Below are 22,904 nucleotides of genomic sequence, written 5' to 3' on the forward strand. Positions count from 1 at the left end.
CGAAGCAAAGATGTACACAGCATAGTGCGCTTAGACAAATGGGCACGCCAAGGCATGTTCAGGTGGTGATCAAGGGAAAAGAAGTGGATGGTGTGCAGCAGCAGTCTGTATAGGGCCCGCCGTGATACATCCCTGGGGGACAAAACTAAAATTCTGGAGGCAGTTCAGGTTGTGGGGCACAGGCTCCCGCGGGAAGTACAGGACCTTGGGGCCAATGTGGAATTCCATCTGGGCAGGGGTGAGCGCAGACGGGATTCCACCGCACACCTGAGTGCCCTCCAACTGGTGAATGATGTTGTGTCTGAGCAGCACTGTCGATGGCATTGGCTATGAACTGGACGTCTACTGCTGCCCTGAGGTTATTGACTATATTTAAAACAGAGGTAGATATGTTCTTGATTGCTTAGGGGATCAAAGGTTATGGGGTAAAAGGGGGGAAAATGGGTTGAAAACCCCATCAGCCATGATTGCATGGCGAAGCAGAGTTGATGAGCCGAATGGCCTCATTTCTGTTCCTATGGTCTTATATTGATATCTTCATTTAATGATGTTTGTCTATCTGGTCAAAGGTTATACTGACATCCTTGAGCTAATTGGATTGATAGTGGGAGAGGTTTGAGGGAGACACTGCTGGGACAGTAATTTACAATGAACAACACAGTCGACTCTCAGTGCAATGCAAGTGGGTGACCTGACTCCAAAACCATGTGAAGACATCCTGAGAGGAGGAGGTGGTGAAACAATCCTGGCACATGTCACACTGATTGATTGATTAATTTATTATCACATGTATCTAACTACAGTGAAAAGTGTTGTTTACAAGCAGTACAGGCAGAGCATAGTCTGCGAGGAACATAGCAATCATGGAGTGAAAAAAAACCTGGACAGAATCATACAGGTTGCACTGCACAGTTTGTGTGCTAGGCAAGATCAACATTAACAAGTTCAGCATTGTTTGAAGTTAAACAGTCCATTTAGTCTAATAACAGCCAGGAAGAAGCTGTTCTCCAACCTCCAGGTGTGTTTTTTCAAGTTTCTGTATCTTCTGCTCAACAGAAGAGGTTGTAGGAGAGCATTATGGGGTGGGCGGGATGATTTTTTTTAACAAGCAAACAATCTCAATAAACAAAATAACCTCCTCCTTAATGCAAAGACACCAACAAAAGTCAGTCTCCTCTCCTCTTTAAAGAGCAGAGTCGTTCGCTCCTTGACACTGAATGATGGGTCGGTTATGATATTGGCAGCCTTTCCGCACTAGCGAGCCAAGGAAATGGAGTCCATGCATGAAAGGTTGCCTTTGTGATGGTCTGGGCTTGCACACAGCATTCTGCATTTCTTACAGTCCTAAGCTGACCAGTTGCCATACCTGGCCATTATGCATCCCGACAGCATGCTTTCTATGGTGCATTTGTAAAAGCTGGTGAGGATCCTTCTGGACGTATAAAATTTTCTGAGGCGCCTGAGGAAGAGGAGGAAGTTGAGCCTCTTGACCATTGGATCTGCGTGGGAGGTCTAGAACAGGTTGTTGGGTTAACATCATTCCGAGGAATTTGATGCTCTCCACCCCCACTCCACTGATGTCGATGGGGGCATGATCTCCTCCTTTCTTCCCCAATTCAATGGGGGAGTTTTTTAGTTTTGCCGGCATTGAGAGAGACGTTGTTGTCATTTGCACCATGTCACCAACCCCCTACCTCCTTTGTGTATTCTGTCTCGTCATTGTTTGATATCTGTCCTACCACTGTATGTCATCAGTAAACATGTTCAGAATTTGGCAACAGTCATGAGTGTACAGGGAGTACAGCAGAGGGCTGAAAACATCCTTGGGGGAGCAACAGTGTTGAGTGTTATTGTGGAGGAGGTGCAGTTGTCTATCTTCACTGGTTGCGATCTGTGGGTGAGAAAGCTGAGGATCCAGGTACAGAGGGCAGAGTCGAGATCTAGGTCTCAGAGTTTTGAGATCAGTGTGGAAGGGATAATGGTGTTGAAGGTGGAGTTGTGGTCAATGAGCACAAGTCTGATGTGGATATCCTTGTTGTTCACATGTTCCAGGAAATGGTGTCCCTTGTGGACTCATTATCTTGGTTGAACCAGTGAGAGTCCTCTGCAGCTTAGGCTGGAGGTGTGGATGAAAGCTCTGTCGTATAATCATATCTGAAGAGCTTGTTACTTTCTGAATCCTCTCATGTGTCAGGAGGTTTGAGGAAGTCACAATACTTTTATTGCAAACCTCCCATTTGAAGAGTTCCTCCCTTTGTGAAACCTGATGAAGCAGGAGATTTGATGAACAGTTTATCACAATCCTCATACTTAAATGGTTTCTCTCCTGTGTGAATGCATAGTTGGCTGTAGCGTTGCAACGATTTGGGGAATAATTTATCACATACCTCACACGTGAATGTCCTATCCTCTGTGTGAATTTGTTGGTGTACATGGAGGGTTTATGTATTTGAGAATGATATAACATATCACCTGAATGATTTCTCCCCTGTGTGAATTTGTTGGTGTGTTTGAAGTTTTGATGACTCTGAGAATGACTTGTTGCATTCCTTACACTTGTGAGATTTCTCCCCTGTGTGAGTGAGTTGATGTCTTTGCAGCTTTGATGACTCTGAAAACGCTTTATCACACACCTTGCACATGAACGGTTTCTCCCTCGTGTGAATCCGTTGATGGATCAAGAGTCTTGATGAGTCACAGAATGATTTGTCGCACCACTCACACGTGAATGGTTTCTCCCCTGTGTGGATGCGCTGGTGTATCCGGAGGTCTGAAGGTTGCAAGAATGATTTGTCACACACCCCACAGGTGAATGGTTTCTCCCCTGTGTGAATTTGATGGTGTAAGCGGAAGCTCCATGAACGTGAGAAGGCTTTGCCACAAACCTCACATGTGAATGGTTTCTCCCCTGTGTGAATACGTTGGTGTCTGCGGAGGTTTGAACAGTCTGAGAATGATGTGTCACACATCTCACATGTGAATGGTTTCTCCCCTGTGTGAACCCGGTGGTGTATTTGAAGTTTTGACGGCTCTGAGAAGGACTTGTTGCATTCCTTACACTTGTGAGGTTTCTCCCCTGTGTGAATTCGCTGGTGTCTTTGAAGCTTTGATGACTCTAAGAATGTTTTATCACACACCTCGCACATGAACGGTTTCTCCCTCGTGTGAATCCGTTGATGGATCAAGAGTCTTGATGAGTTACAGAATGATTTGTCGCACCACTCACACATGAATGGTTTCTCCCCTGTGTGGATGCGCTGGTGTATCCGGAGGTCTGAACGTTGCAAGAATGATTTGTCACACACCCCACAGGTGAATGGTTTCTCCCCTGTGTGAATCTGTTGGTGTTTGCGGAAGCTCCACGAATGTGAGAAGGCTTTGTCACACACCCCACATGTAAATGGTTTCTCCCCTGTGTGAATACGTTGGTGTCTGCGGAAGCTTGAACAGTCTGAGAATGATGTGTCACACATCTCACATGTGAATGGTTTCTCCCCTGTGTGAACCCGTTGGTGTGTTTGAAGTTTTGACGGCTCTGAGAATGATTTGTTGCATTCCTTACACTTGTGAGGTTTCTCCCTTATGTGAATTCGTTGGTGTCGGCGGAGGTTTGATGGCTCCGAGAATGTTTTGTTGCACACCTCGCACGTGAATGGTTTCTCCCCCATGTGAATCCTCTGGTAGATCAAGAGTCTTGATGAGTCAGAAAATGATTTGCCACATAACTCATGCATGAGTGTTTTTCCCCTTGTGTGAATGCTTTGGTGTTGACAGAAATCTGCTGACCATGAGAACGATTTTTCACATACCTTGCAAGTGAATGCTTTCGCCCTTGTGTGAACTGTTCGATGTTTTATGGAGCCTGTGAATTGTGCCTGACGGGTGACATTTTCTCTCCAGCGTCACTGAGCCAGAGTCACTAGCATAGAGGACATCGCAACCACTTCACACTTGAATGGTTTTTTTCCCAGGTGACATTCCCTCTGTGAACAATTTTACAAAATTACACCTTGTGTAGTAGGAGATTATATGAACTTCCTACCAAATATAACACTTGAACAACTTTTCACCTGTAGGATTGAGTCACTGGTTCATGAGGATCAATAAATGATTGAAGCTGTCACCACACTTGAAGCAACTCACACTTCTTGCCAGTCTCATCCAAAGCCTCACCACCTAATCTTCAGAAAGACTGGTGCTGATAGAAGTCTCTACACCACTGACCAGTTTCAGATCTGATGATACATCAAAGCTCCTCTGACCTGACTGATTTCGACTTGATGGTTTCACTCCCAATCTTCTCTGTGTTGAACAAAATTGTGAAGGAACTCGATGTCTTGCCACTTTCATGTAATTGATCTTTGGGTGATCTTCAGGATCTTTTGGTGATATCTATCCTCTCTACGTTGTCTGGTGTAGTACAATGCAATTTTTCTGTAAAACAGCAAATAGCAAAATGACTTTTTTTTCCAGTACCCTCTCCCCACCTGTTGAAGGTGTGGACTCCTCAGTTCTTTCCTATTTATACTTCAGTGGGGTCTGGGTGTCATTGCTTAGGCCAGCACTTCTTGCCCATCTGTTACTGCAGAAGGTGGTAACAATAAGCTGCCTTTTTGGACTGCTAGAGTCCATGCATAAAGTTTTAGAAACTATTGGGGGAGGGGTTCGGGAGCACTTACCAGCTCTCTGGCACAGAGTCTGTCCCTGTTGCTCAGAAGGGAAAGGGGAAGTGGAGCAGACCATTGGTCATTGAGGACTCCATAGTTAGGGGGACAGATAGGGGGTTCTGTGGGATGAGAGAGACTCACGATTAGAACGTTGCCTCCCAAGTGCCAGGGTTCGTGAAGTCTCTGATCGTGTTTTCAGGATCCTTGAGGGGGAGGGGGAGCAGCCCCAAATCGTGGTCCACATAAGCACCAACAACATTAGTAGGAAAACAGATGGGGATTGAAGGGAAAAAGTCAGGGAGCTAGGATAGAACCTTACAGCTAGAACAAACAGAGTTGTTGTCTCTGGTTTGTTGCTAGTGCCACATGCTAGCGAGGTGAAGAATGGGGAGAGAGAGAGAAGTTGGACACGTAGCTACAGGGATGGTGTAGGAGGGAGGGTTTTGGATTCCTGGATAATTGGAGCTTTTTCTGGGGTAGATAGGGCCTCTACAAACAGAATGGTCTTCCAATAACCTGGGGGCAAAATTTGCTAATGCTCTTCGGGAAGGTTTAATCTAATTCAGCAGGGGACGGGAATCTAAATTGTAGTTCCAGTATACAGAAGTTGAGAGTAGTGAGTTCAGAAATAAGGTTTCATAGTCACAAGAGGGCACCAGCAAGCAAGAAGTTACTTTGAAGTGTGTCTACTTCAGTGCCAGGAGCATCTGGAATATGGTGGGTGAACTTGCAGCATGGGTTAGTACCTGGGACTTTGATGTTGTGGCCATTTCGGAGACTTGGATAGAGCAGGGACAGGAATGGTTGTTGCAGGTTCCAGGATTTAGATGTTTCAGGAAGAACAGAGAAAATGGTAAAAGAGGGGAAGGTGTAGCATTGCTAATCAAGGACAGTATTATGGGAGCAGAAAGGATGTTTGGTGACTCATCTACTAAGGTAGTATGGGCTGAGGTGAGAAACAGGAAAGGAGAGGTCACCCTGTTGGGAGTTTTCGAGAGGCTTCTGAATAGTTCCAGAGATCAGGAGGAAAGAACAGCAAAGATGATTCTTGATCAGAGGGAGAGTGACAGGGTAGTTGTTATAGGGGACTTTAAATTTCCAAATATTGATTGGGAATACTATACTTCAAGTACTTTAGATGTGTCAGTTTTTGTCCAACATGTGCAGGAGGGTTTCCTGACACAGTATGCAGACAGGCCAACAAGAGGCCAACAAGGATTTGGTACTGGGTTATAAACCCGGCCAGGTGTTAGATTTGAAGGTAGGTCAGCACTTTGGTGATAGTGACCACAATTCAGTTATGTTTACTTTGGTGATGAAAGGGGATAGGCATATACACTGCAGGGCAAGAGTTATAGCTGGTGGAAAGGCAATTATGATGCAGTTAGGCAAGATTTTGGATGCACAGGATGGGGAGGAAACTGCAGGAGATGGGCACAATTGAAATGTGGAGTTTATTGAAGGAACAGCTACTGTGTGTCCTACCAGTCAGGCAGGGGGGCACTTGTCAAGCAACAGAGCCATGGTTCACTAAATAAGGTGAATCTCTTATCAAGAGGAAGAAGACAGCTTTTATTAGGATGAGACATGAAGGCTCAGTTAGGGCATTTGAGAGCTACAAGTTAGTCAGGAAGAGCGAAGAGAGAAGGTGCAAAACTTGACCGACTCTTGGGAAATAAGGCAGGGCAGTTGACTGAGGTGTCAGTGGGGGAGCACTTTGGAGCCAGTGACCATAATTCAATTAGTTTTAAAATAGTGATGGAAAAGGATAGACCAGATCTAAAAGTTGAAGTTCTAAATTGGAGGAAGGCTAATTTTGATCATATCAGGCAAGAACTTTCAAAAGCTGATTGGGTAAAGCCTTCAGAAATGAGATTAAGAGAGCCCAGAGAAAGTATATTCCTGTTAGGAAAGGCTGGTAGTTGTAGGGAATGCTGGATGGCTAAGGAAATCGAGGGTTTGGTTAAGAAAAAGAAGGAAGCATATGTCAGGTATAGACAAGATAGATCAAATGAATCCTGAAGAGTATAAAGGCAGTAAGAGTATATTTAAGTGGGAAATCAGGAGGGCAAAAAGGGGAAACGAGATAGCTTTGGCAATAAGAATTAAGGAGAATCCAAAGGGTTTTTACAACTACGCCAGGGACAAAAGGATAATTAGGGAGTGAATAAGGCCCTTCAAAGATCAGCAAGATGGCCTTTGTATGGAACCGCAGCTGATAGGGAGATACTAAACGAGAATTTTGCATCAGTTTTTACTGTGGAAAAGGACATGGAAGGTATAGAATGTTGGAAAATAGATGGTGACATTGTGAAAAATGTCCATATTACAGAGGAGAAAGTGCTGGAGGTCTTGAAATTTATAAAAGTGCAAGGTTTGTGAAGGTTTGTAGCTCAGGTTGAGGTTTAGGGTGTAGGTTTTCTCGCTGAGCTGCAGGTTTGATATCCAGACGTTTCATTACCTGGCTAGGTAACATCATCAGTGGTGACCTCCAAGTGAAGCGAAGCTGTTGTCTCCTGCTTTCTATTCATATCTTTCTCCTGGATGGGGTTCCTGGGGTTTGTGGTGATGTCATTTCCTGTTCATTTTCTGAGGGGTTGCCAGAGACATGCCAGAGACTTCTTAGAGGCCTGGCACTCCAACCACAATGCCATAAACAAACACATCACCACAAACCCCAGGAACCCCATCCAGGAGAAAGATATAAATAGAAAGCAGGAGACAACAGCTTCACTTCACTTGGAGGTCACCACTGATGATGTTACCGAGCCAGGTAATGAAACGTCTAGATATCAAACCTACAGCTCAGCGAGCAAATGTATAAAACTGGATAAATCCCCAGCACCTGATCAGGTGTACCTTAGAACTCTGTGGGAAGTTTGAGAAGTGATTGCTGGGCCCTTGCTGAGATATTTGTATCATCAATAGTCACAGGTGAGGTGCTGGAAGACTGGAGGTTGACTAACGTGGTGCCACTATTTAAGAAGGGTGGTGAAGACTAGCCAGGGAACTATAGACCACTGAGCCTGACATTGGTAGTGGGCAAGCTGTTGGAGGAATCCTGAGGGACAGGATGTACATGTATTTGGAAAAGCAAGGACTGCTTAGGGATAGTCAACGTGACTTTGTGCATGGAAAATCATGTCTCACAACCTTGATTGAGTTTTTTGAAGAAGTAACGCTGATTGATGAGGGGAGAGTGGTGGATGTGATCTATGTGGACTTCAGTAAGGCAATCGACAAGGTTCCTCATGGGAGACTGGTGAGCAAGATTAGATCTCATGGAATACAGGGAGAACTAGCCATTTGGATGCAGAACTGGCTCAAAGGTAGAAGACAGAGGGTGGTGGAGGAACGTTGTTTTTCAGATTGGAGGCCTGTGACCAGTGGAGTGCCACAAGGATCACAGCAGGATCCACTACTTTTCATCAATTATATAAATGATTTGGATGTGAGCATAAAAGGTATAGTTAGTAAGTTTGCAGATGACACAAAAATTGGAGATGTAATGGACAGTGAAGAAGGTTACCTCACATTACCATGGGATCTTGATCAGATGGGCCAATGGGCTGAGAAGTGGTAGATGAAGTTTAATTTAGATAAATGTGAGGTGCTGCATTTTGGGAAAGCAAATCTTAGCAGGACTTATACACTTAATGGTAAGGTCCTGGGGAGTGTTGCTAAACAAAGAGACCTTGGAGTGCAGGTTCATAGCTCCTTGAAAGTGGAGTCACAGGTAGATAGGATAGTGAAGAAGGCGTTTGGTATGCTTTCCTTTATTGGTCAGAGTACTGAGTACAGGAGTTGGGAGGTCATGTTGCCGCTGTACAGGACATTGGTTAGGCCACTTTTGGAATATTGCGTGCAATTCTCGTCTCCTTCCTATCGGAAGGGATACTGTGAAACTTGAAAGGGTTCAGAAAAGATGTACAAGGATGTTGCCAGGGTTGTACGATTTGAGCTATAGGGAGAGGTTGAACAGGCTAGGGCTGTTTTCCCTGGAGTGTCAGAGGCTGAGGGATGACCTTATAGAGGTTTATGAAATCATGAGGGGCATGGATAGGACCAATAGACAAAGTCTCTTCCCTGGGGTGGGGGAGTCCAGAACTAAGGGTATCAGTTTAGGGTGAGAGAGGAAAGATATAAAAGAGACCTAAGGGGCAACTTTTTCATGCAGAAGGTGGTACGTGTATGGAATGAGCTGCCAGAGGAAGTGGTGGAGGCTAGTATGATTGCAACATTTAATAGGCATCTGGATGGGTATATGAATAGGAAGGGTTGGAGGGAATGGACCGGTGCTGGCAGGTGGGACTAGATTGGTTTGGGATATCTGGTCAGCATGGACATCTCTATGACTCTATGATTAAGAAGCAGGATAGGATGCGAGAGGTCATTAGCAGATAGGATCGAGGAAAGTCCGAAGGCTTTCTATAGCTATATCAGGAATAAAAGAGTGACTAGAGTAAGATTAGGGCCTATCAAGCATAATGGGAAGTTATGCATGGAACAAGAGGAGGTAGGGGAAGTGCTAAAATGAATATTCTTCGTCTGTATTCACACTGGTAAAAGACAATGTTGTCGAGGAGAATACTGAGATACAGGCTACTACAATAGGCGGGATTGAAGTTCACAAGGAGGTGGTGTTAGAAATTCTGGAAAGTGTGAAAATAGATAGGTCCCCTTGGCCAGATGGGATTTATCCTAGGATTCTCTGGGAAGCCAGGGAGGAGATTGCACAGCCTTTGGCTTTGTTCTTTGTGACGTCATTAACTACAGGAATCGTGCCAGAAAACTGGAGGATAGCAAATGCTGTTTCCTTGTTTAAGAATAGAGACACTCTGGAAATAACAGACCAGTGAGCCTTACTTCAGTTGTGGGTAAAGTATTCAAACAGGTTATAAGAGATAGAATTTATAATCATCTAGAAAGAAATAAGTTGACTAGAGATAGTCAACATCATTTTGTGAAGGGTAGGTCGAGCCTCACAAACCTTATTGAGCTCTTTGAGAAGGTGAGCAAACAGGTGGATGAGGGTAATACGGTTGATGTGGTGTATATGGATTTCAGTGAGCTGTTTGATAAGGTTCCCCACGGTAGGCGATTACACAAAATATGGAGACATGGGATTGAGGTTGATTTAGCAGTTTGGAACAGAAATTGGCTAGCTGAAAGAAGACAAAGGGTGATGATTGATGGGAAATGTTCATCCTGGAGTTCAGTTACTAGTAGTGTACTGCAAGGATCTGGTTTGGGGACACTGCTGTTTGTCATTTTTACAAGTGACCTGGACGAGGGGGTAGAAGAATGAGTTAGTTAATTTGCGGATGACATTAAGATTGGTGGAGTTGTGAATAGTACCAAAGGATGTTGTAGGTTACGGAGGGACATAGATAAGCTTCAGAGCCGGGCTGAGAGGTGGCAAATGAAGTTTAATACAGAAAAGTGTGATGTGATAGGCTTTGGAAGGGGCAGCAGGAATAAAGAGTATTGTCCTCATGGTAAGATTCTCGGTCGTTTAGATGAACAGAGAGATCTTGGTGTCCATGTACGTAGATACCTGAAAGATGTCACCCAGGTTGTTATGAAGGCATCCGATGTGTTAGCTTTTATTAATAGAGGGATTGAGTTGCAAAGCCATGAGGTCACGCTGCAGCTGTACAAACTCTGGTGTGACCGCACTTGGCGTATTGCGTACAGTCTGGTCACCACATTATAGGAAGGATGTGGAAGCTTTGGAAAGGATTTAGAGGAGATTTACGAGGATGTTGCCTGGTGTGGATAGATGGTCTTATGAGGAAAGACTGAGGGACTTGAGGCCGTTTTCATTAGAGAGAAGGTTGAGAGGTGACTGATTAGAGGCATATAAGATAACCTATAAGGTTAGATAGGTTGTACAGTGAGAGCCTGTTTCCTCGGATGGTGATGGACAGCATGAGGGGACATAGTTTTAAATTGAGGTCTGATAGATATACGACAGATGTCAGAGGTAGTTTCTTTACTCGGAGAGTAGTTGGGGTGTGGAATGGCCTGCCTGCAACAATAGTAGACTTGCCGACTTTAAGGGTATTTAAGTGGTCATTGGATTGACATAGTGATGAAAATGGAATAGTGTAGGTTAGATGGGCTTCAGATTGTTCTTGTAGGTCAGTGCAAATTGAGGGCTGAAGGGCCTGTCCTGCACCGTAATGTTCTATGTTGTGAAGGGATACCCCTGATGCTATTATGGAATGACTTCCAGGATTTTGACCCAGAGACACTGAAGGAGCTGCAATATCTTTACAAGTCAGGATGATGTGTGGCTGCTCTCATCCAGGCACTGGAGAATATTTGGATCAAGATTCCTGAATTATAGAGTCATACATCATAGAAACAGACCCTTCAGGCCAGCTAGTCCATGCCAACCAAGTTTCCCAAACCAAACTATTCCTACTTGCCTGTGTTGGCCAATTCCCATCTAAACCTTTCCTATTTGCGTACCAATCAAAAACTCTTTTAAAAGTTGTAAGTGTACCTACATCTATCACTTCCTCTGGCGGTTCATTGCACATACAAACCACCTTCTGTGTTAAAGGTTGCCTCTCGGGTCCCGTTTAAACCTTTGTCCTCTCACCTTAAATGTACTTCCCCGACTATGAACTCTCCCACGCCACTCCCCCTGAAGCAAGGACCTTTGCTCTTTACCTCATCTACACCCTTCATGATTTTATAAACTCCTGTAAGGTCACCCGTCAACTTCCTAAGCTTCATTGTAAAACATCCTTGCTTGTCTAACTATCCTTATAAATCAAAACCCATAGTCCTGGCAACATCCTGCTAAATCTTTTCTGAACCCTCTCTGGTTATACCCTTCCTACAGCAGGGCAACCAGAACTTTATACAGTTTTTCAAATGTAGCTTCACAAATAACTGTACAACCTCAACATGATGTACTAACTCCTATACTCAAAGATCTGAACAATGAGGTTTCTTGACTACCCTGTCTCCCTGTGATGCAAATTTCAAACAACTATGTACCTGAATCCCTGGGTTTCTCTTTGACAACACAACCCAGGGACCTCCTATTAATTGTATAAGTTCTTGTTTGTTTTAACCAAAATGCAATACCTCAAAAAGACCGTTGGTGTCGAGGTAAGTTCTTAAATAACAATCACTTACCTACCCGACCGGCTTTGCGCTCCGACTTCACTTCTGCCCAGCACCCGCCGTTCTCTGCTGCAAAACAAAAGCCATCCCTTTACCAGCAGCCATCCACTCCTAATCAACTTTTGAAAGTTCTTACTTTATACTGTCAAAGTTGTCTTCCTCCAATTTAGAATGCAACTTTTAGATCCAGTCTATCTTTTTTCATCACTATTTTATAACTAATAGAACAACGGTCACTTGCCTCAAAACTGACACCCTGCTGACATCTCGGTCCTGCCTATTTCCCAAGATTGTGTCAAGTTTTACCTTGCCTCATTCCTGAGGAAGGGCTTATGCCCGAAACGTCGATTCTCCTGCTCCTCGGATGCTACCTGGCATGCTGTGTTTTTCCAGCACCACATTTTTCAATTCTGGTCTCCACTATCTGCAATCCTCACTTTCTTCAAGTTTTACCTTCTCTATTAGGTATATACTGAATCAGAACATTTTCTTGTACACATTTAACAAATTCCAAGTCCTTAAGACTATGGCAGAGCCAGTCTATGTTTGGAAAGTTGAACTCCCCTATCATTGGAAGCACACTAGCTTTCGGAGCATCGCTCCTTCAACACTGTCACCTGATAAAGGAGCGACACTCCGAAAGCTAGTGCTTCCAATTAAACCTGTTGGACTATAACCTGGTGTTGTGTAATTTTTAACTTTGTACATCCCAGTCCAACACTGGCATCTCCTAATCATCCCTACCATTATCACCCTATTATTCTTACAGATAACTGAGATCCTCTCCCAAACTTGTTTGTCAATTTCTCACTGACTATTGGAGAGTCTATAGTAAAATCCCAATAAAGTGATCTTCCCTTTCTTATTTCTTATCCACTGTGGTCGGAAGGATACAGGCATAGACTACTTTTTAAACAGAGAAAGCTTTCAAAAATCTGAGTACAAAGGGTCTTGGGAGTCCTAATAGCGATTTAGCGAGAGTATTTAGAAAAGAGATAGACAGATTCTTGAATAGTAAGGTGACCAAGGGTTATATAGACAAGGCAAGGGAATGGGGTTGAGAAACATATAAGCCATAATTAAAGGGCAGTGAAGACTCAATGGGCTGAATGGCCTCATTCTGCTCTGATATCTTATGGTCGTTGGTGATGGTTAGACTCTGTCTTGTTGCAGATGGTATTATCTGGCACTTGGATAACATAAATATTCCATCCCATGTGTCAGCGCAAGACTGGATATTGTACAGGTTTTGCTACATTTGGACATGAAATGATTGTTGTGAGGAGTTGTGAATGGTGCTGAACGCTGTGCTAATGTCAGTGAACCTTCCCATTCTAGGCATAGGAAAAAGAGAGGATCACTCACAAAGCCAGGTGGGGGCAGAGTGGGGGTGGGTGTGGTGGTGGTGGTGAGGTGGCGTTGGTTCACACAAAGCTGTAATGTGAAATCTTCGGAAAATACATGAAGATGCGTTTTCACAAATGTATCTACAGGTATGGCAGTCAAATTGCAATGCCAATGCCACAACAATATTGACTCCATTGGCTTCAGGGCAAACAGGTTCAAGGAAAACTACCATTCCCTTGCAACTCATGAATCACTGCTTCACCATATTCGTCATCATGTGGGACATCGACTATTGGTAGATCCAAACCTGGGTGTCCAGGAGGCAACAAATGTGGCACCAGAAAAACAAAGCAAATCAGGCCGCATCTGAGTAGCACGAGAGCATAAGCCCTTCATCAGGAATGTGGTGGGGAGGAAAGGGGGCTGAGAGATAAATAGGAGGGTTGGGATTGGGGGAAGGTAGTTGGGAAGGCAATAGGTAGATACAGGTGGAGAGTAATAGTGATAGATCGGAGAGCTGGGTGGACCGGATAGGTGGGAAGGAAGATGGACAGGTAGGACAGTTTGAGTGGGCGGTGAAGGGTTGGATCTAGGATGAGGTGATGGGAGGGGTGATTTGGAAATTAGTGGTCAATGTTGATGCAGTGTGGTTGAAGGGTCCCAAGTGTAAGATGAGGCATTCTTCCTCCAGTTGTCGGGTGGCTTGGATTTGGAGTTGGAGGTAGCCCAGAATTGTATGTCCTTGGGGAAGTGGGAGGGGGAGTTGAAGTGGTCAGCCACAGGGTGATGGAGCTGTTTGGTGTGGGTGTCCCAGATATGTTCCCTGAAACATTCTGTGCTGTATCCCCAATGTAGAGGAGAACACATCGAGAGCAACGGACATAGACAGGAGGTATTTGGATGTACAGGAAAATCTCTGTTGGATGTGAAAAGATCCTTTGGGGCCTTGGATGGAGGTGAGGAGAAGATGTGTGGGCACAGGTTTTACACGTCTTGTGGCAGCAAGGGAAGATGTCAGGTGTGGAAAGTGGGTTGGTGGGGGCATAACGAGAAAGTACGAAAGGAATGGTCTCTGTGGAACGTCAGCCAGGTACAGTCAGCCATCATCAGGACTGTCTTGCACTACAAATGTGCAGCTGTCATTTCAGGATCATCATCCCAACTACTGGAAAGGCATCAGCGATGATCTTATCAATGGAAAGGCAAGATTCAATCCCAAATGGGCGATTTCTCCACTTAGGATTTGTTCACATTTGCAACTAAGGGTGCATAAAGCCCAACTGTAGTTTGGGTGTATTAATTGGTGTTAATAATTGCAGGAGTTTATCTTTTCTGAAGTTTACTGCTTTAATTGCTCAAATGTATTGTTTAGTGAAAGTTGCTTTTAGTTTGTTTGGGTGAAATGATATCCTGCAATGACTTTTCATTTGTTATTGAGAACTCTAATCTCTTCAAAAAGCTATGATTTCTACAGGATCTGAAACATACCTCAAACATAACCAACAGCAAATAAGATCATCTGAAACATGGCATTGCTGTTCCGGAAGCTTTTACCGCAACATTTTCTACATGACAAAAAAGTCCACACTTGAAAAACTATTTCCAATAGCTGTAATAAAAATTTTGGAAGACCTGATGGTATAGATCTTTGGTTGCTTTCCTGAGGAGGTTACAGAATAAGCTGTGATGGCTAGTCAAATAACAACATTTTAAAAGGCATCTGGATGGGTACATGAATAGGAAGGGTTTATGGGAATATGTGCCAAATGCTGGCAAGTTGGACGAGATTAATTTAGGATATCTAGTTGACATGGATGAGTTGGACCAAAGGGTCTATTTCCGTGCTGTATGACTCTATGATTCAAGACAGGGCCCTGAGAAGTGTTGAAGAGATTTGAAAAGACAGGAAACATCTAGATCCCAACACAGAGAATGACCATTCCCAGTCTACAATATAATAACAGCTCTCTCAGCTGGATCTTCTCACACAGCAAAGAGACATTTCCACGTCGGTTGCCCCCACAGGATAGTCAGACTGCCTGAAGATTGGTGTGGATATTATGGGATACAATTTGTATAAAAGTTGTCCCTTGCCGTTAGCATTACCCTTAGTGAGCTTTACTTGTTAAGTTACACACTGGCAGCACGAGTGTTGTTCTGGTGCTGGGAAAAAAAAATCAGTCTACGCACAAAGGTGTATTTTTTTCTCTCACAATACAATACATAAACGGTGGGCAGCACTACTGCCTCACAGCGCCAGGGACTCAGGTGACTGACTGTGCAGGTGAACTGGCCATACTAAATGGTCCGGAGTGTTAGGTGCAGGGTAAATGTGTGGGTTGCGCTTCGGCGGGTCGGTGTGGACTTCCTGATGAAGGGCTTTTGCCCGAAACGTCGCTTTTACTGCTCCTTGCATGCTGCCTGAGCTGCTGTGCTCAGTGAACACTGATCCAGAATCTGGTTTCCAGCATCTACAGTCATTGTTTTTAGCTCGTGGACTTGTTGGGCCGAAGGGCCTGTTTCCACGCTGTAAGTAATCTAATCTAATAAACAACAGATAACCGTGGGGGATAAAGGAGAAAACTAAAAGCACAATGGGAAAGGGGGAAAAAAAGTGGAAAATGGAATTTAAATAAATGAAAGCTGTTCCTTCACTCACCATCTCCTCACTTGGGTTTCAGTCCCTATAGGAAGTGAACCAGCTCTGGAAGAGGAAGAGGAGACAATGAGCAGAGTGGGTGGGCTCTCTGATTGACGTCTCTCACAGTCAATACAAATATTTCTGGAGCAACATGAGTTTCCTGAAACTTGGGAAACTGACCAATAAAATGGAGGTGACTTTGAGCAGCAGATCAGGTGGGGATTTAAACTTGTCATTGTCCCATCTGAATAAAACCTCACTTATTACAGCTGCTGTCTCAGTTCCCCTGGGAAACGTTTCTCAGGTTGCTATTGGGAATAGCAATTTCAGAGGGTTTCATTTTCAGAGGGTTTCACCAGCATGTTACCGCTACCATGGACGCTGTCGGTCTTCCACTTCTGATCTATTATCAGAGGCCTTTGAGAGTACACATCCCACACTGATGTTGTCAGTTTGAAAGTCTCTGAGGACGAAAAATGCTATTCCCACATTAGAAATCTTTATCAAACATTTACTAGGGTAACTGATTCACTTCTACTGGGGCTGAAAAATCAAGTGAGGGGATGGTGACTGAATGAACAGCTTTTATACAAATTGTATCCCATTTTATCCACATCAATCTTCAGGCAGTCTGACTATCCTGTGGTAAAAACAAGGACTGCAATGCTGGAAACCAGAGTCTTGATTAACGTGGTGCTGGAAAAGCACAGCAGGTCAGGCAGCATCCGAGGAGCAGTAAGATTGACGTTTAGGGCAAAAGCCCTTAGAGCCTGTATTCCTGATGAAGGGCTTTTGCCCGAAACATCGAGTTTGATGATACTATAAACTGGAACCCTTCAGTCAGCTACACTGAATCAATGGTTTCCTGTTTTACAGAAGGATCGTACTGTGCTGCTGCTACTACTGCAGGCTCCAAGTCTCGTGAGAGTTTCAAACGTTTATCAAGCTTCATGAATCACTGACTCATTCCTGCAGGATAGAGGCTGTTCAAATGTGAGGAGAACTCGACAGACTCGTTTGTTTTCCAAATGAGAAAACCGCTTCTGGTCTACAATGGTGATGACAAGAACAGCTGCAGAGATGAGAAACAAATCAAATTGGTGGTGTGATTGAGCTTATTGAACTGATGAAGGTATTCATACAGGGGTGAAAGCATTCAGGTCAGGTCCGGAACAAAACATTACCTGAGTCAACAACTGTCCACTGATCTGAATGTATTCACACAGAGCTGAAACCACTCATATACAAGGTGTGCACCAAATTGTTCTCAGCGTCACTGAATCTTCACAGACGCCAACATGTTCACATCGGGAAGAATCTATTTTATGTATGAGATTTATGACAAGACATTTTCCTACTTGTCAACCCTCCACAGGCACCAACATGATCACACATGGGAGAACAAGCTCTCAGAGCGCTGCTCCTTCAACCATATGATGAAGGAGCAGTGTTCCGAAAGCTAGTGCTTCCAATTGGACCATAACCTGGTGTTGTGTGATTTTTAACTTTGTACACCCCAGTCCAACACCGACATCTCCAAAACACATAAGAGAAACTGTTCAAGTGTGACACTTGTGACAAAGCTTTCAACAACTCCTCTGATTTCCTGAAGCATCAGTACGTCCACACAGGTGAGAAACCCCTTCATGTGTGAGGTGTGTGAATGATCATTCTCTTGATTTGTTGAACCTTCACAGACGTATTCACACAGGGGAGAAGCTGTTCACATGCAAGGTGTGTGATAAATCTTCAGCTTGGAGAAAACAGCGAGTCGGGATTTCTTAATACCTACCCTTATGGAAATGAAAGCTTCATTGCACTGAAATTTTATTTGCAAAAGATTTCACTGTTTTGTTACAACTGCTTAAAAATAAAAAAAATTCTAACAGCTAACTTAATCTATATTGCATAGATAATCTTTTAAATTCATACGTAAATATATCCAGAATAACTCCACAGAGGCAGTTATTCTGTCACCAAGTCACCTTGGTTTACTCCTGCATCAGTTATTTGCTCAACTGGGTGATAAATCGGTAAAGGGTGTATTCTGATTGAAAAAGCTTCAGAATTGGAACTTCCTTAGATGGGGGAAAACCTTATCTGCCCATGACCTCAATTCCCAGTGTGAAAATGATACTTTTATGAGCAGTAGGGAGAATGTACGAGGGAGAGAGAGAATGGAGAAAAGTGAGAGAGTGTGAAACTTACTAACCCACCCTTCCACTTCCTCATCCAAGTCATTCCTAAAAATCACAAGAGCAGAGGTCCCAGAACAGATCCCTGCAGAACACCACTGACCGAGCTCCATCAACTACCACCCTCTGTCTTCCACAGACCAGACAATTCTGTGTCCGGACAGACAAATTTCCCTGTATCCCATGTCTCCTTACATTCTAAATAAGCCTGCCATGGGGAACCTCATCAAACCCCTTGCGAAAATCCATGTACACCACTTCCACTGCTCCACCTTGATCAAGGTGTTTTGTCACATCCTCAAAGAATTCAATAAGGCTTGTGAGGCATGACCTGCCCCTAGCAAAGCCATGCTGACTATCTCTAATCAAGCTATGCTTTTCCAAACAATCATAAATCCTGTCTCTCAGAATCCTCTCCAATAGTTTGCTATTTGTGGGATCTTACTGTGCACAAATTGGTTGCCACATTTCTTACACAAGAACAGCGACTATACTTCAAACAATTTCAATGGCAATAAAGTGCTTTGAACTATCCGATGGTTGTGAAAAGTTCTCTGTAAATGCAAGAATGCCAGGGGGTTTGGAGAAAGTGGGATGTCTTGGAGGCATTTGAAAACACAGTCAACATTCAGATCCCAACGCACAGATAAGACAGAGAACATTTTAATTCATCTGTCACCCTCAGCTCCGAGCAAACTCTTGGCTCCAACCTGTCTAGATATCCTAAATTAATCTAGTCCCACATCCAGCACTTGGCCCATTTCCCTCTAAACACTTCCTATTCAGATACCCATCCAGATGCCTTTTAAATGTTGTAACTGTACCAGCCTCTACCACTTCCTCTGGCAGCTCATTCCATATATGCATCACCTTCTATGTGAAAAAGTTGTCCCTTAGGTTCTTTTTAAATCTTTCCTCTTTTACCCTACACCTTTGCCCTCCAGTTCTGGACTCCCCCACTCCAAGGAAAAGACCATGCTTATTTACCCTATCCATACTCACAGGTTTTATAAACCTGTATAAGGTCACCCCCAAGGTCCAGGGAAAATAGGCCCAGCCTATTCAGCCTCTCAACCCTGGAGGCATCTTTGTAAATATTTTCTGAACCTTTTCAAGTTGCACAACATCCTTCATATAGGAGGGAGACCAGAATTGCACTCAATATTCCAAAATTGGACTAACCAATGTCCTTTACAGCTGCAACATGACCTCCCAATTCTGATACTCAATGCTCTGATCAATAAAGACAAGCATACCAAACACCTTCTTCACTATCCTGTCTACCTGCAACTCCACTTTTATTGTTGAGTTGTGTTTTGACAGCTGGTTGTTATCCTGTGCCTAGGAATGGCCATTCTTTGTCGGGATCTGGATGTTTTATCTATTCTTTTCAAATCACTCCAAGACCTCTCACTGCCCTATATGTAACTACCTCTGAAAAGCAACCAAAGACTTGCATCATTGTAGAATCTTTAAGGACCATCAGATATTCCAAAGTTTTTATTACAGCCATTCTTTTGAAGAGTGGACATTTTTGTCATGTAGGAAATGTGGTAGTGAGTGAGTGCACAACAAGCTCCCACAGTCAGTAATGGCATGTTTCAGATAAATTCATTTTCTGATGATTATGTTTGAGGGATACAGCAGATCCCGTAGTAACCATATGTTTTTAAAAGAGATTTGAATTCTTAGTGACTAATCAAAAGCCATCACATGAAATCATTTCATGTTTTAAGGCTTTCATTTGAACAAACTAAAAGCAACTTTGACTAAACAGTACCTGTCAGCAATTAAACCAGAGAACTTCACAAAAGGTAAACTGTTTCAAATATTAACACAACCAATGTAACCAGTTAGACTTTACGCATCATTAATTTCAAATACGAACAAATCCTAGTTGTAGACGTAGCCCATTTAGCCCTCAACCCTGAGCTGCCATTCAATAAGGTCATGGCTGATTCCTTTCCACTGGTTTGATGGTGATCATGGAATGTGAGATTTTGGTGGAATGCAGTTCTGCTGATGGTTGACTGTATATCCTGGGCTGAAAATGTGTTGCTGGTTAAAGCACAACAGGTTAGGCAGTATCCAAGGAATAGGAAATTCGACGTTTCGGGCTGAAGGGCTTATGCCCGAAACGTCGAATTTCCTATTCCTTGGATGCTGCCTAACCTGTTGTGCTTTAACCAGCAACACATTTTCAGCTGTGATCTCCAGCATCTGCAGACCTCATTTTTTACCTGTATATCCTGGGCATCTAGTTTTGGAATCTGTCCATAGCCTACGTTCTGAGTGATAATGAATATGGTGAAGTACTGATTCATCAGTTGGGAGGGAGTAGTAGTTTTCCTTGAATTTGTTTGCCCTGAAGCTAGACCCCACAGAGTCAAAATTGTTAATTCATTGTCATAGCAATTTGACTGCCATACTGTAGATACATGCATTAAAACGTATTTCATGCACTTCCCGAAAATTTCACCTTATTCCATGGCATTTTCCCCTCAGCTGCTTTGTGAGTCACCTTCCCTCTATTATGTGGTCAGAACGGGAAGGTACACTGAAATTTGCACAAGTTCAGCACCATTTACAGCTCCTCAGATGCTGAAGCAATTTTATGTCCAACTGCAGCAAGACCTGGACAATATCCAGCCTCGGGTTGATACATGGCAAGGAACATTTGCATTATCCAAGTGGTAGTTAACATTTGCAAGTGCCAGACAACAACCGTCTCCAACAAGAGAAAGAGTCTACCACCATTTGAGCATAGGATGTACGAGTAGAATGAGGCCACAAAGTCCATTGGGTCTTCTCTGCTATTCAATCATGACTGATATGTTTCTGAACTCAACTCTCTTGCCTTCTCTCCTTCACTCTTGATTGCCTTAGTGTTCAAGAATTGTTACTATCCCTGTCTTAAATACCACCAGTGACTTTGTCTCCACAGCTCTCTGTGGCAATGTGTTCCACGGATTAACCACCCTCTAGCTGAAGAAATTCCTCCTTATCTCAATTCTAAATGGTACTAATGTGTAAGTACTAATGACAGATTAAAAATAAGTTCCGGCTGAAAGCAAAACCAGACTTATATTCAACGGGTGGTGGTGAAGGGAAAATAATAAAATGAAGGACAGATTCATAGGCTGAAGTGGTTGAATTCAATGTTGATATCATAAAGTATCACTAGAGGAAATAAGGTGCTGTTCCTCTAACTTGTATCAGTCTTCATTGGTAGACTGCAGTGGCCTAGTACTGGAGTGTGAGTATGTGAACAGGCTGGTGTACCGAAAGCAGTCTCCCATCTGTATTTGGTCTCCCCAGTGTAAAGGAGACTGCATTATGGGCAGTGAATACAGCAGACCAGATTGAAAGTTGTACACAACACTGCTTCAGCTGGAAGCAATGTTTGGGATCTTGGACAGTAAGTAAGGAGAAGGTTTAAAAATTCCCATATGTAGCAGATGGTTGACAAATTGTGGATGATGGTGGAAAGGACTAGAGGGTTTTGAAAGGAATAGTTCATTTGGAATGATGATGGGGAGGGTGTTTTGTTGGCTGGGTGTACTAGTGGAGGGTGAGGGAGGTGAGGGGTCATCTGTTGAATACAATGGCCAATAATATCTATAGCGAGCACAAGAGGAATCCTCCAGTGGTTTTGAGAGGAGACTTTCCATATAGATGCTGTCAGACCTTCAGGGTTTTTACAGCATTTTCTGTTTTTATTTCAGATCTCCAGAAAACACTGTATTTTACTTTAACATTAATTAGTCTCTTTCAGAATGAGGAGATCACCAAACCAGAAAATAAAGGCCAGAAGTAGGCCATTCAGTGAAGTAAATCTGCTCCCATTCAATGAATCATGTCTGATAATCATCAACTCCATGTTCCTGTCTTATCCCATAATGTTTGTGACCTGTACTGATTAAAAATCTGCTATTTCAATAGTAGACTACAGTTCCTATGGTTTGGAGAGTTGCAAGTGTAACCCCACAAGATAGACAACGGAGTTATAGACCAGCTGGCCTGATGTCAGCAGTGAGAAAAGTACAACACTCTGTTATAAAAGATTTAATAGCAAATCACTTGGAAATAGTGACAGGATTGAGCAGAATCAGCATGGATTTACAAAGGGGAAATTGTGTTTGGAATTGTTTGAGAAGAGACTGTAACTAGCTGCCTTGATCGGAGGAGCCAATGGATGTGATTAGCTTGGACATTCAGAAACTTTTCAATAAGGTCCCATATCAGAGAGCAGCGTGTAAAATTACTGATATTTCTCGGGAACTGGTTGGTGTACAGGAAATAAAGAGTAGCAAATAAATCTTTTTCTAAATGGCAAGCAGCAACTAATTGGGTACCGCAGCAATCAGTGGTTGGACCCCAGCTATCAACAATAAAGATGAATGATTTAGATGAGGGAATTACATGTCATATCGCCACATCTGCAGATGACCCAAAGCTGGGTGGGAAGGTGAACTGTGAGGTGGTGCTGAGATGCTGGGTGAGAGTGTGAACTGATCAAATCGTCTGAATCAGAAAATGCATGGCAAATGAAGTATACTGTGGATACCTGTGAGGATAAATATTGATAACATAAATAGAAAGGCAGATTGTTACCTGATTGGTAGTATATTGGAAAATGAGGCATCCTGGGTGTCCTCACTCACGAGTCCCTGAAAGTAAGCACACAGGTACAGTAGGTAGTGTAGACACAAGTGAAATGTTGGGCTGCATTGCAAGACCATTTGAGTAATGGGGAAGGGATGGCTTGCTGGACTATTAAGTTCAGGTTTGTTCTCTTTATCTGATGATGGACATTTTGGCTGTGAAGCAAGTACAATAAAAAATGTCCCAGACTGACTTCTGAAATGGCAGGACTGACAATGAGGACAGACTGGATCATTTAGGACTATA

At 43.4% G+C, this 22,904-nt stretch overlaps 1 protein-coding gene across 2 annotated transcripts; it reads right to left on the bottom strand.

Moving 5' to 3' along the window:
• Positions 1-817: 817 nt before the first annotated feature.
• LOC132832515 (zinc finger protein 271-like) lies at positions 818-15,858 on the bottom strand. 2 transcript variants are annotated; one of them, XM_060850586.1, is made up of 4 exons: positions 15,817-15,858; positions 11,823-11,879; positions 4,071-4,434; positions 818-3,983 (listed from the first exon to the last, which is right to left on the bottom strand). In XM_060850586.1, the coding sequence occupies exon 4, from the start codon at positions 3,732-3,734 to the stop codon at positions 2,469-2,471; it is 1,266 nt and encodes a 421-aa protein (XP_060706569.1). In that variant the 5' UTR covers positions 3,735-3,983; positions 4,071-4,434; positions 11,823-11,879; positions 15,817-15,858; the 3' UTR covers positions 818-2,468. The 2 variants fall into 2 exon arrangements, with proteins under 2 accessions (XP_060706569.1, XP_060706570.1); XM_060850587.1 differs by having other exon boundaries at positions 818-4,434; positions 11,827-11,879; positions 15,817-15,843.
• Between the last annotated feature and the right edge of the window lie 7,046 nt (positions 15,859-22,904).

This window comes from Hemiscyllium ocellatum, chromosome 35, assembly GCF_020745735.1.
Source record: "Hemiscyllium ocellatum isolate sHemOce1 chromosome 35, sHemOce1.pat.X.cur, whole genome shotgun sequence".
NCBI classification, from domain to species: Eukaryota; Metazoa; Chordata; class Chondrichthyes; order Orectolobiformes; family Hemiscylliidae; genus Hemiscyllium; species Hemiscyllium ocellatum.

Bases quoted from the DNA above. Each gene is read 5' to 3' on its own strand.
- LOC132832515 (XM_060850586.1), bottom strand. From the start codon at position 3,734: ATGCATGAGTTATGTGGCAAATCATTTTCTGACTCATCAAGACTCTTG.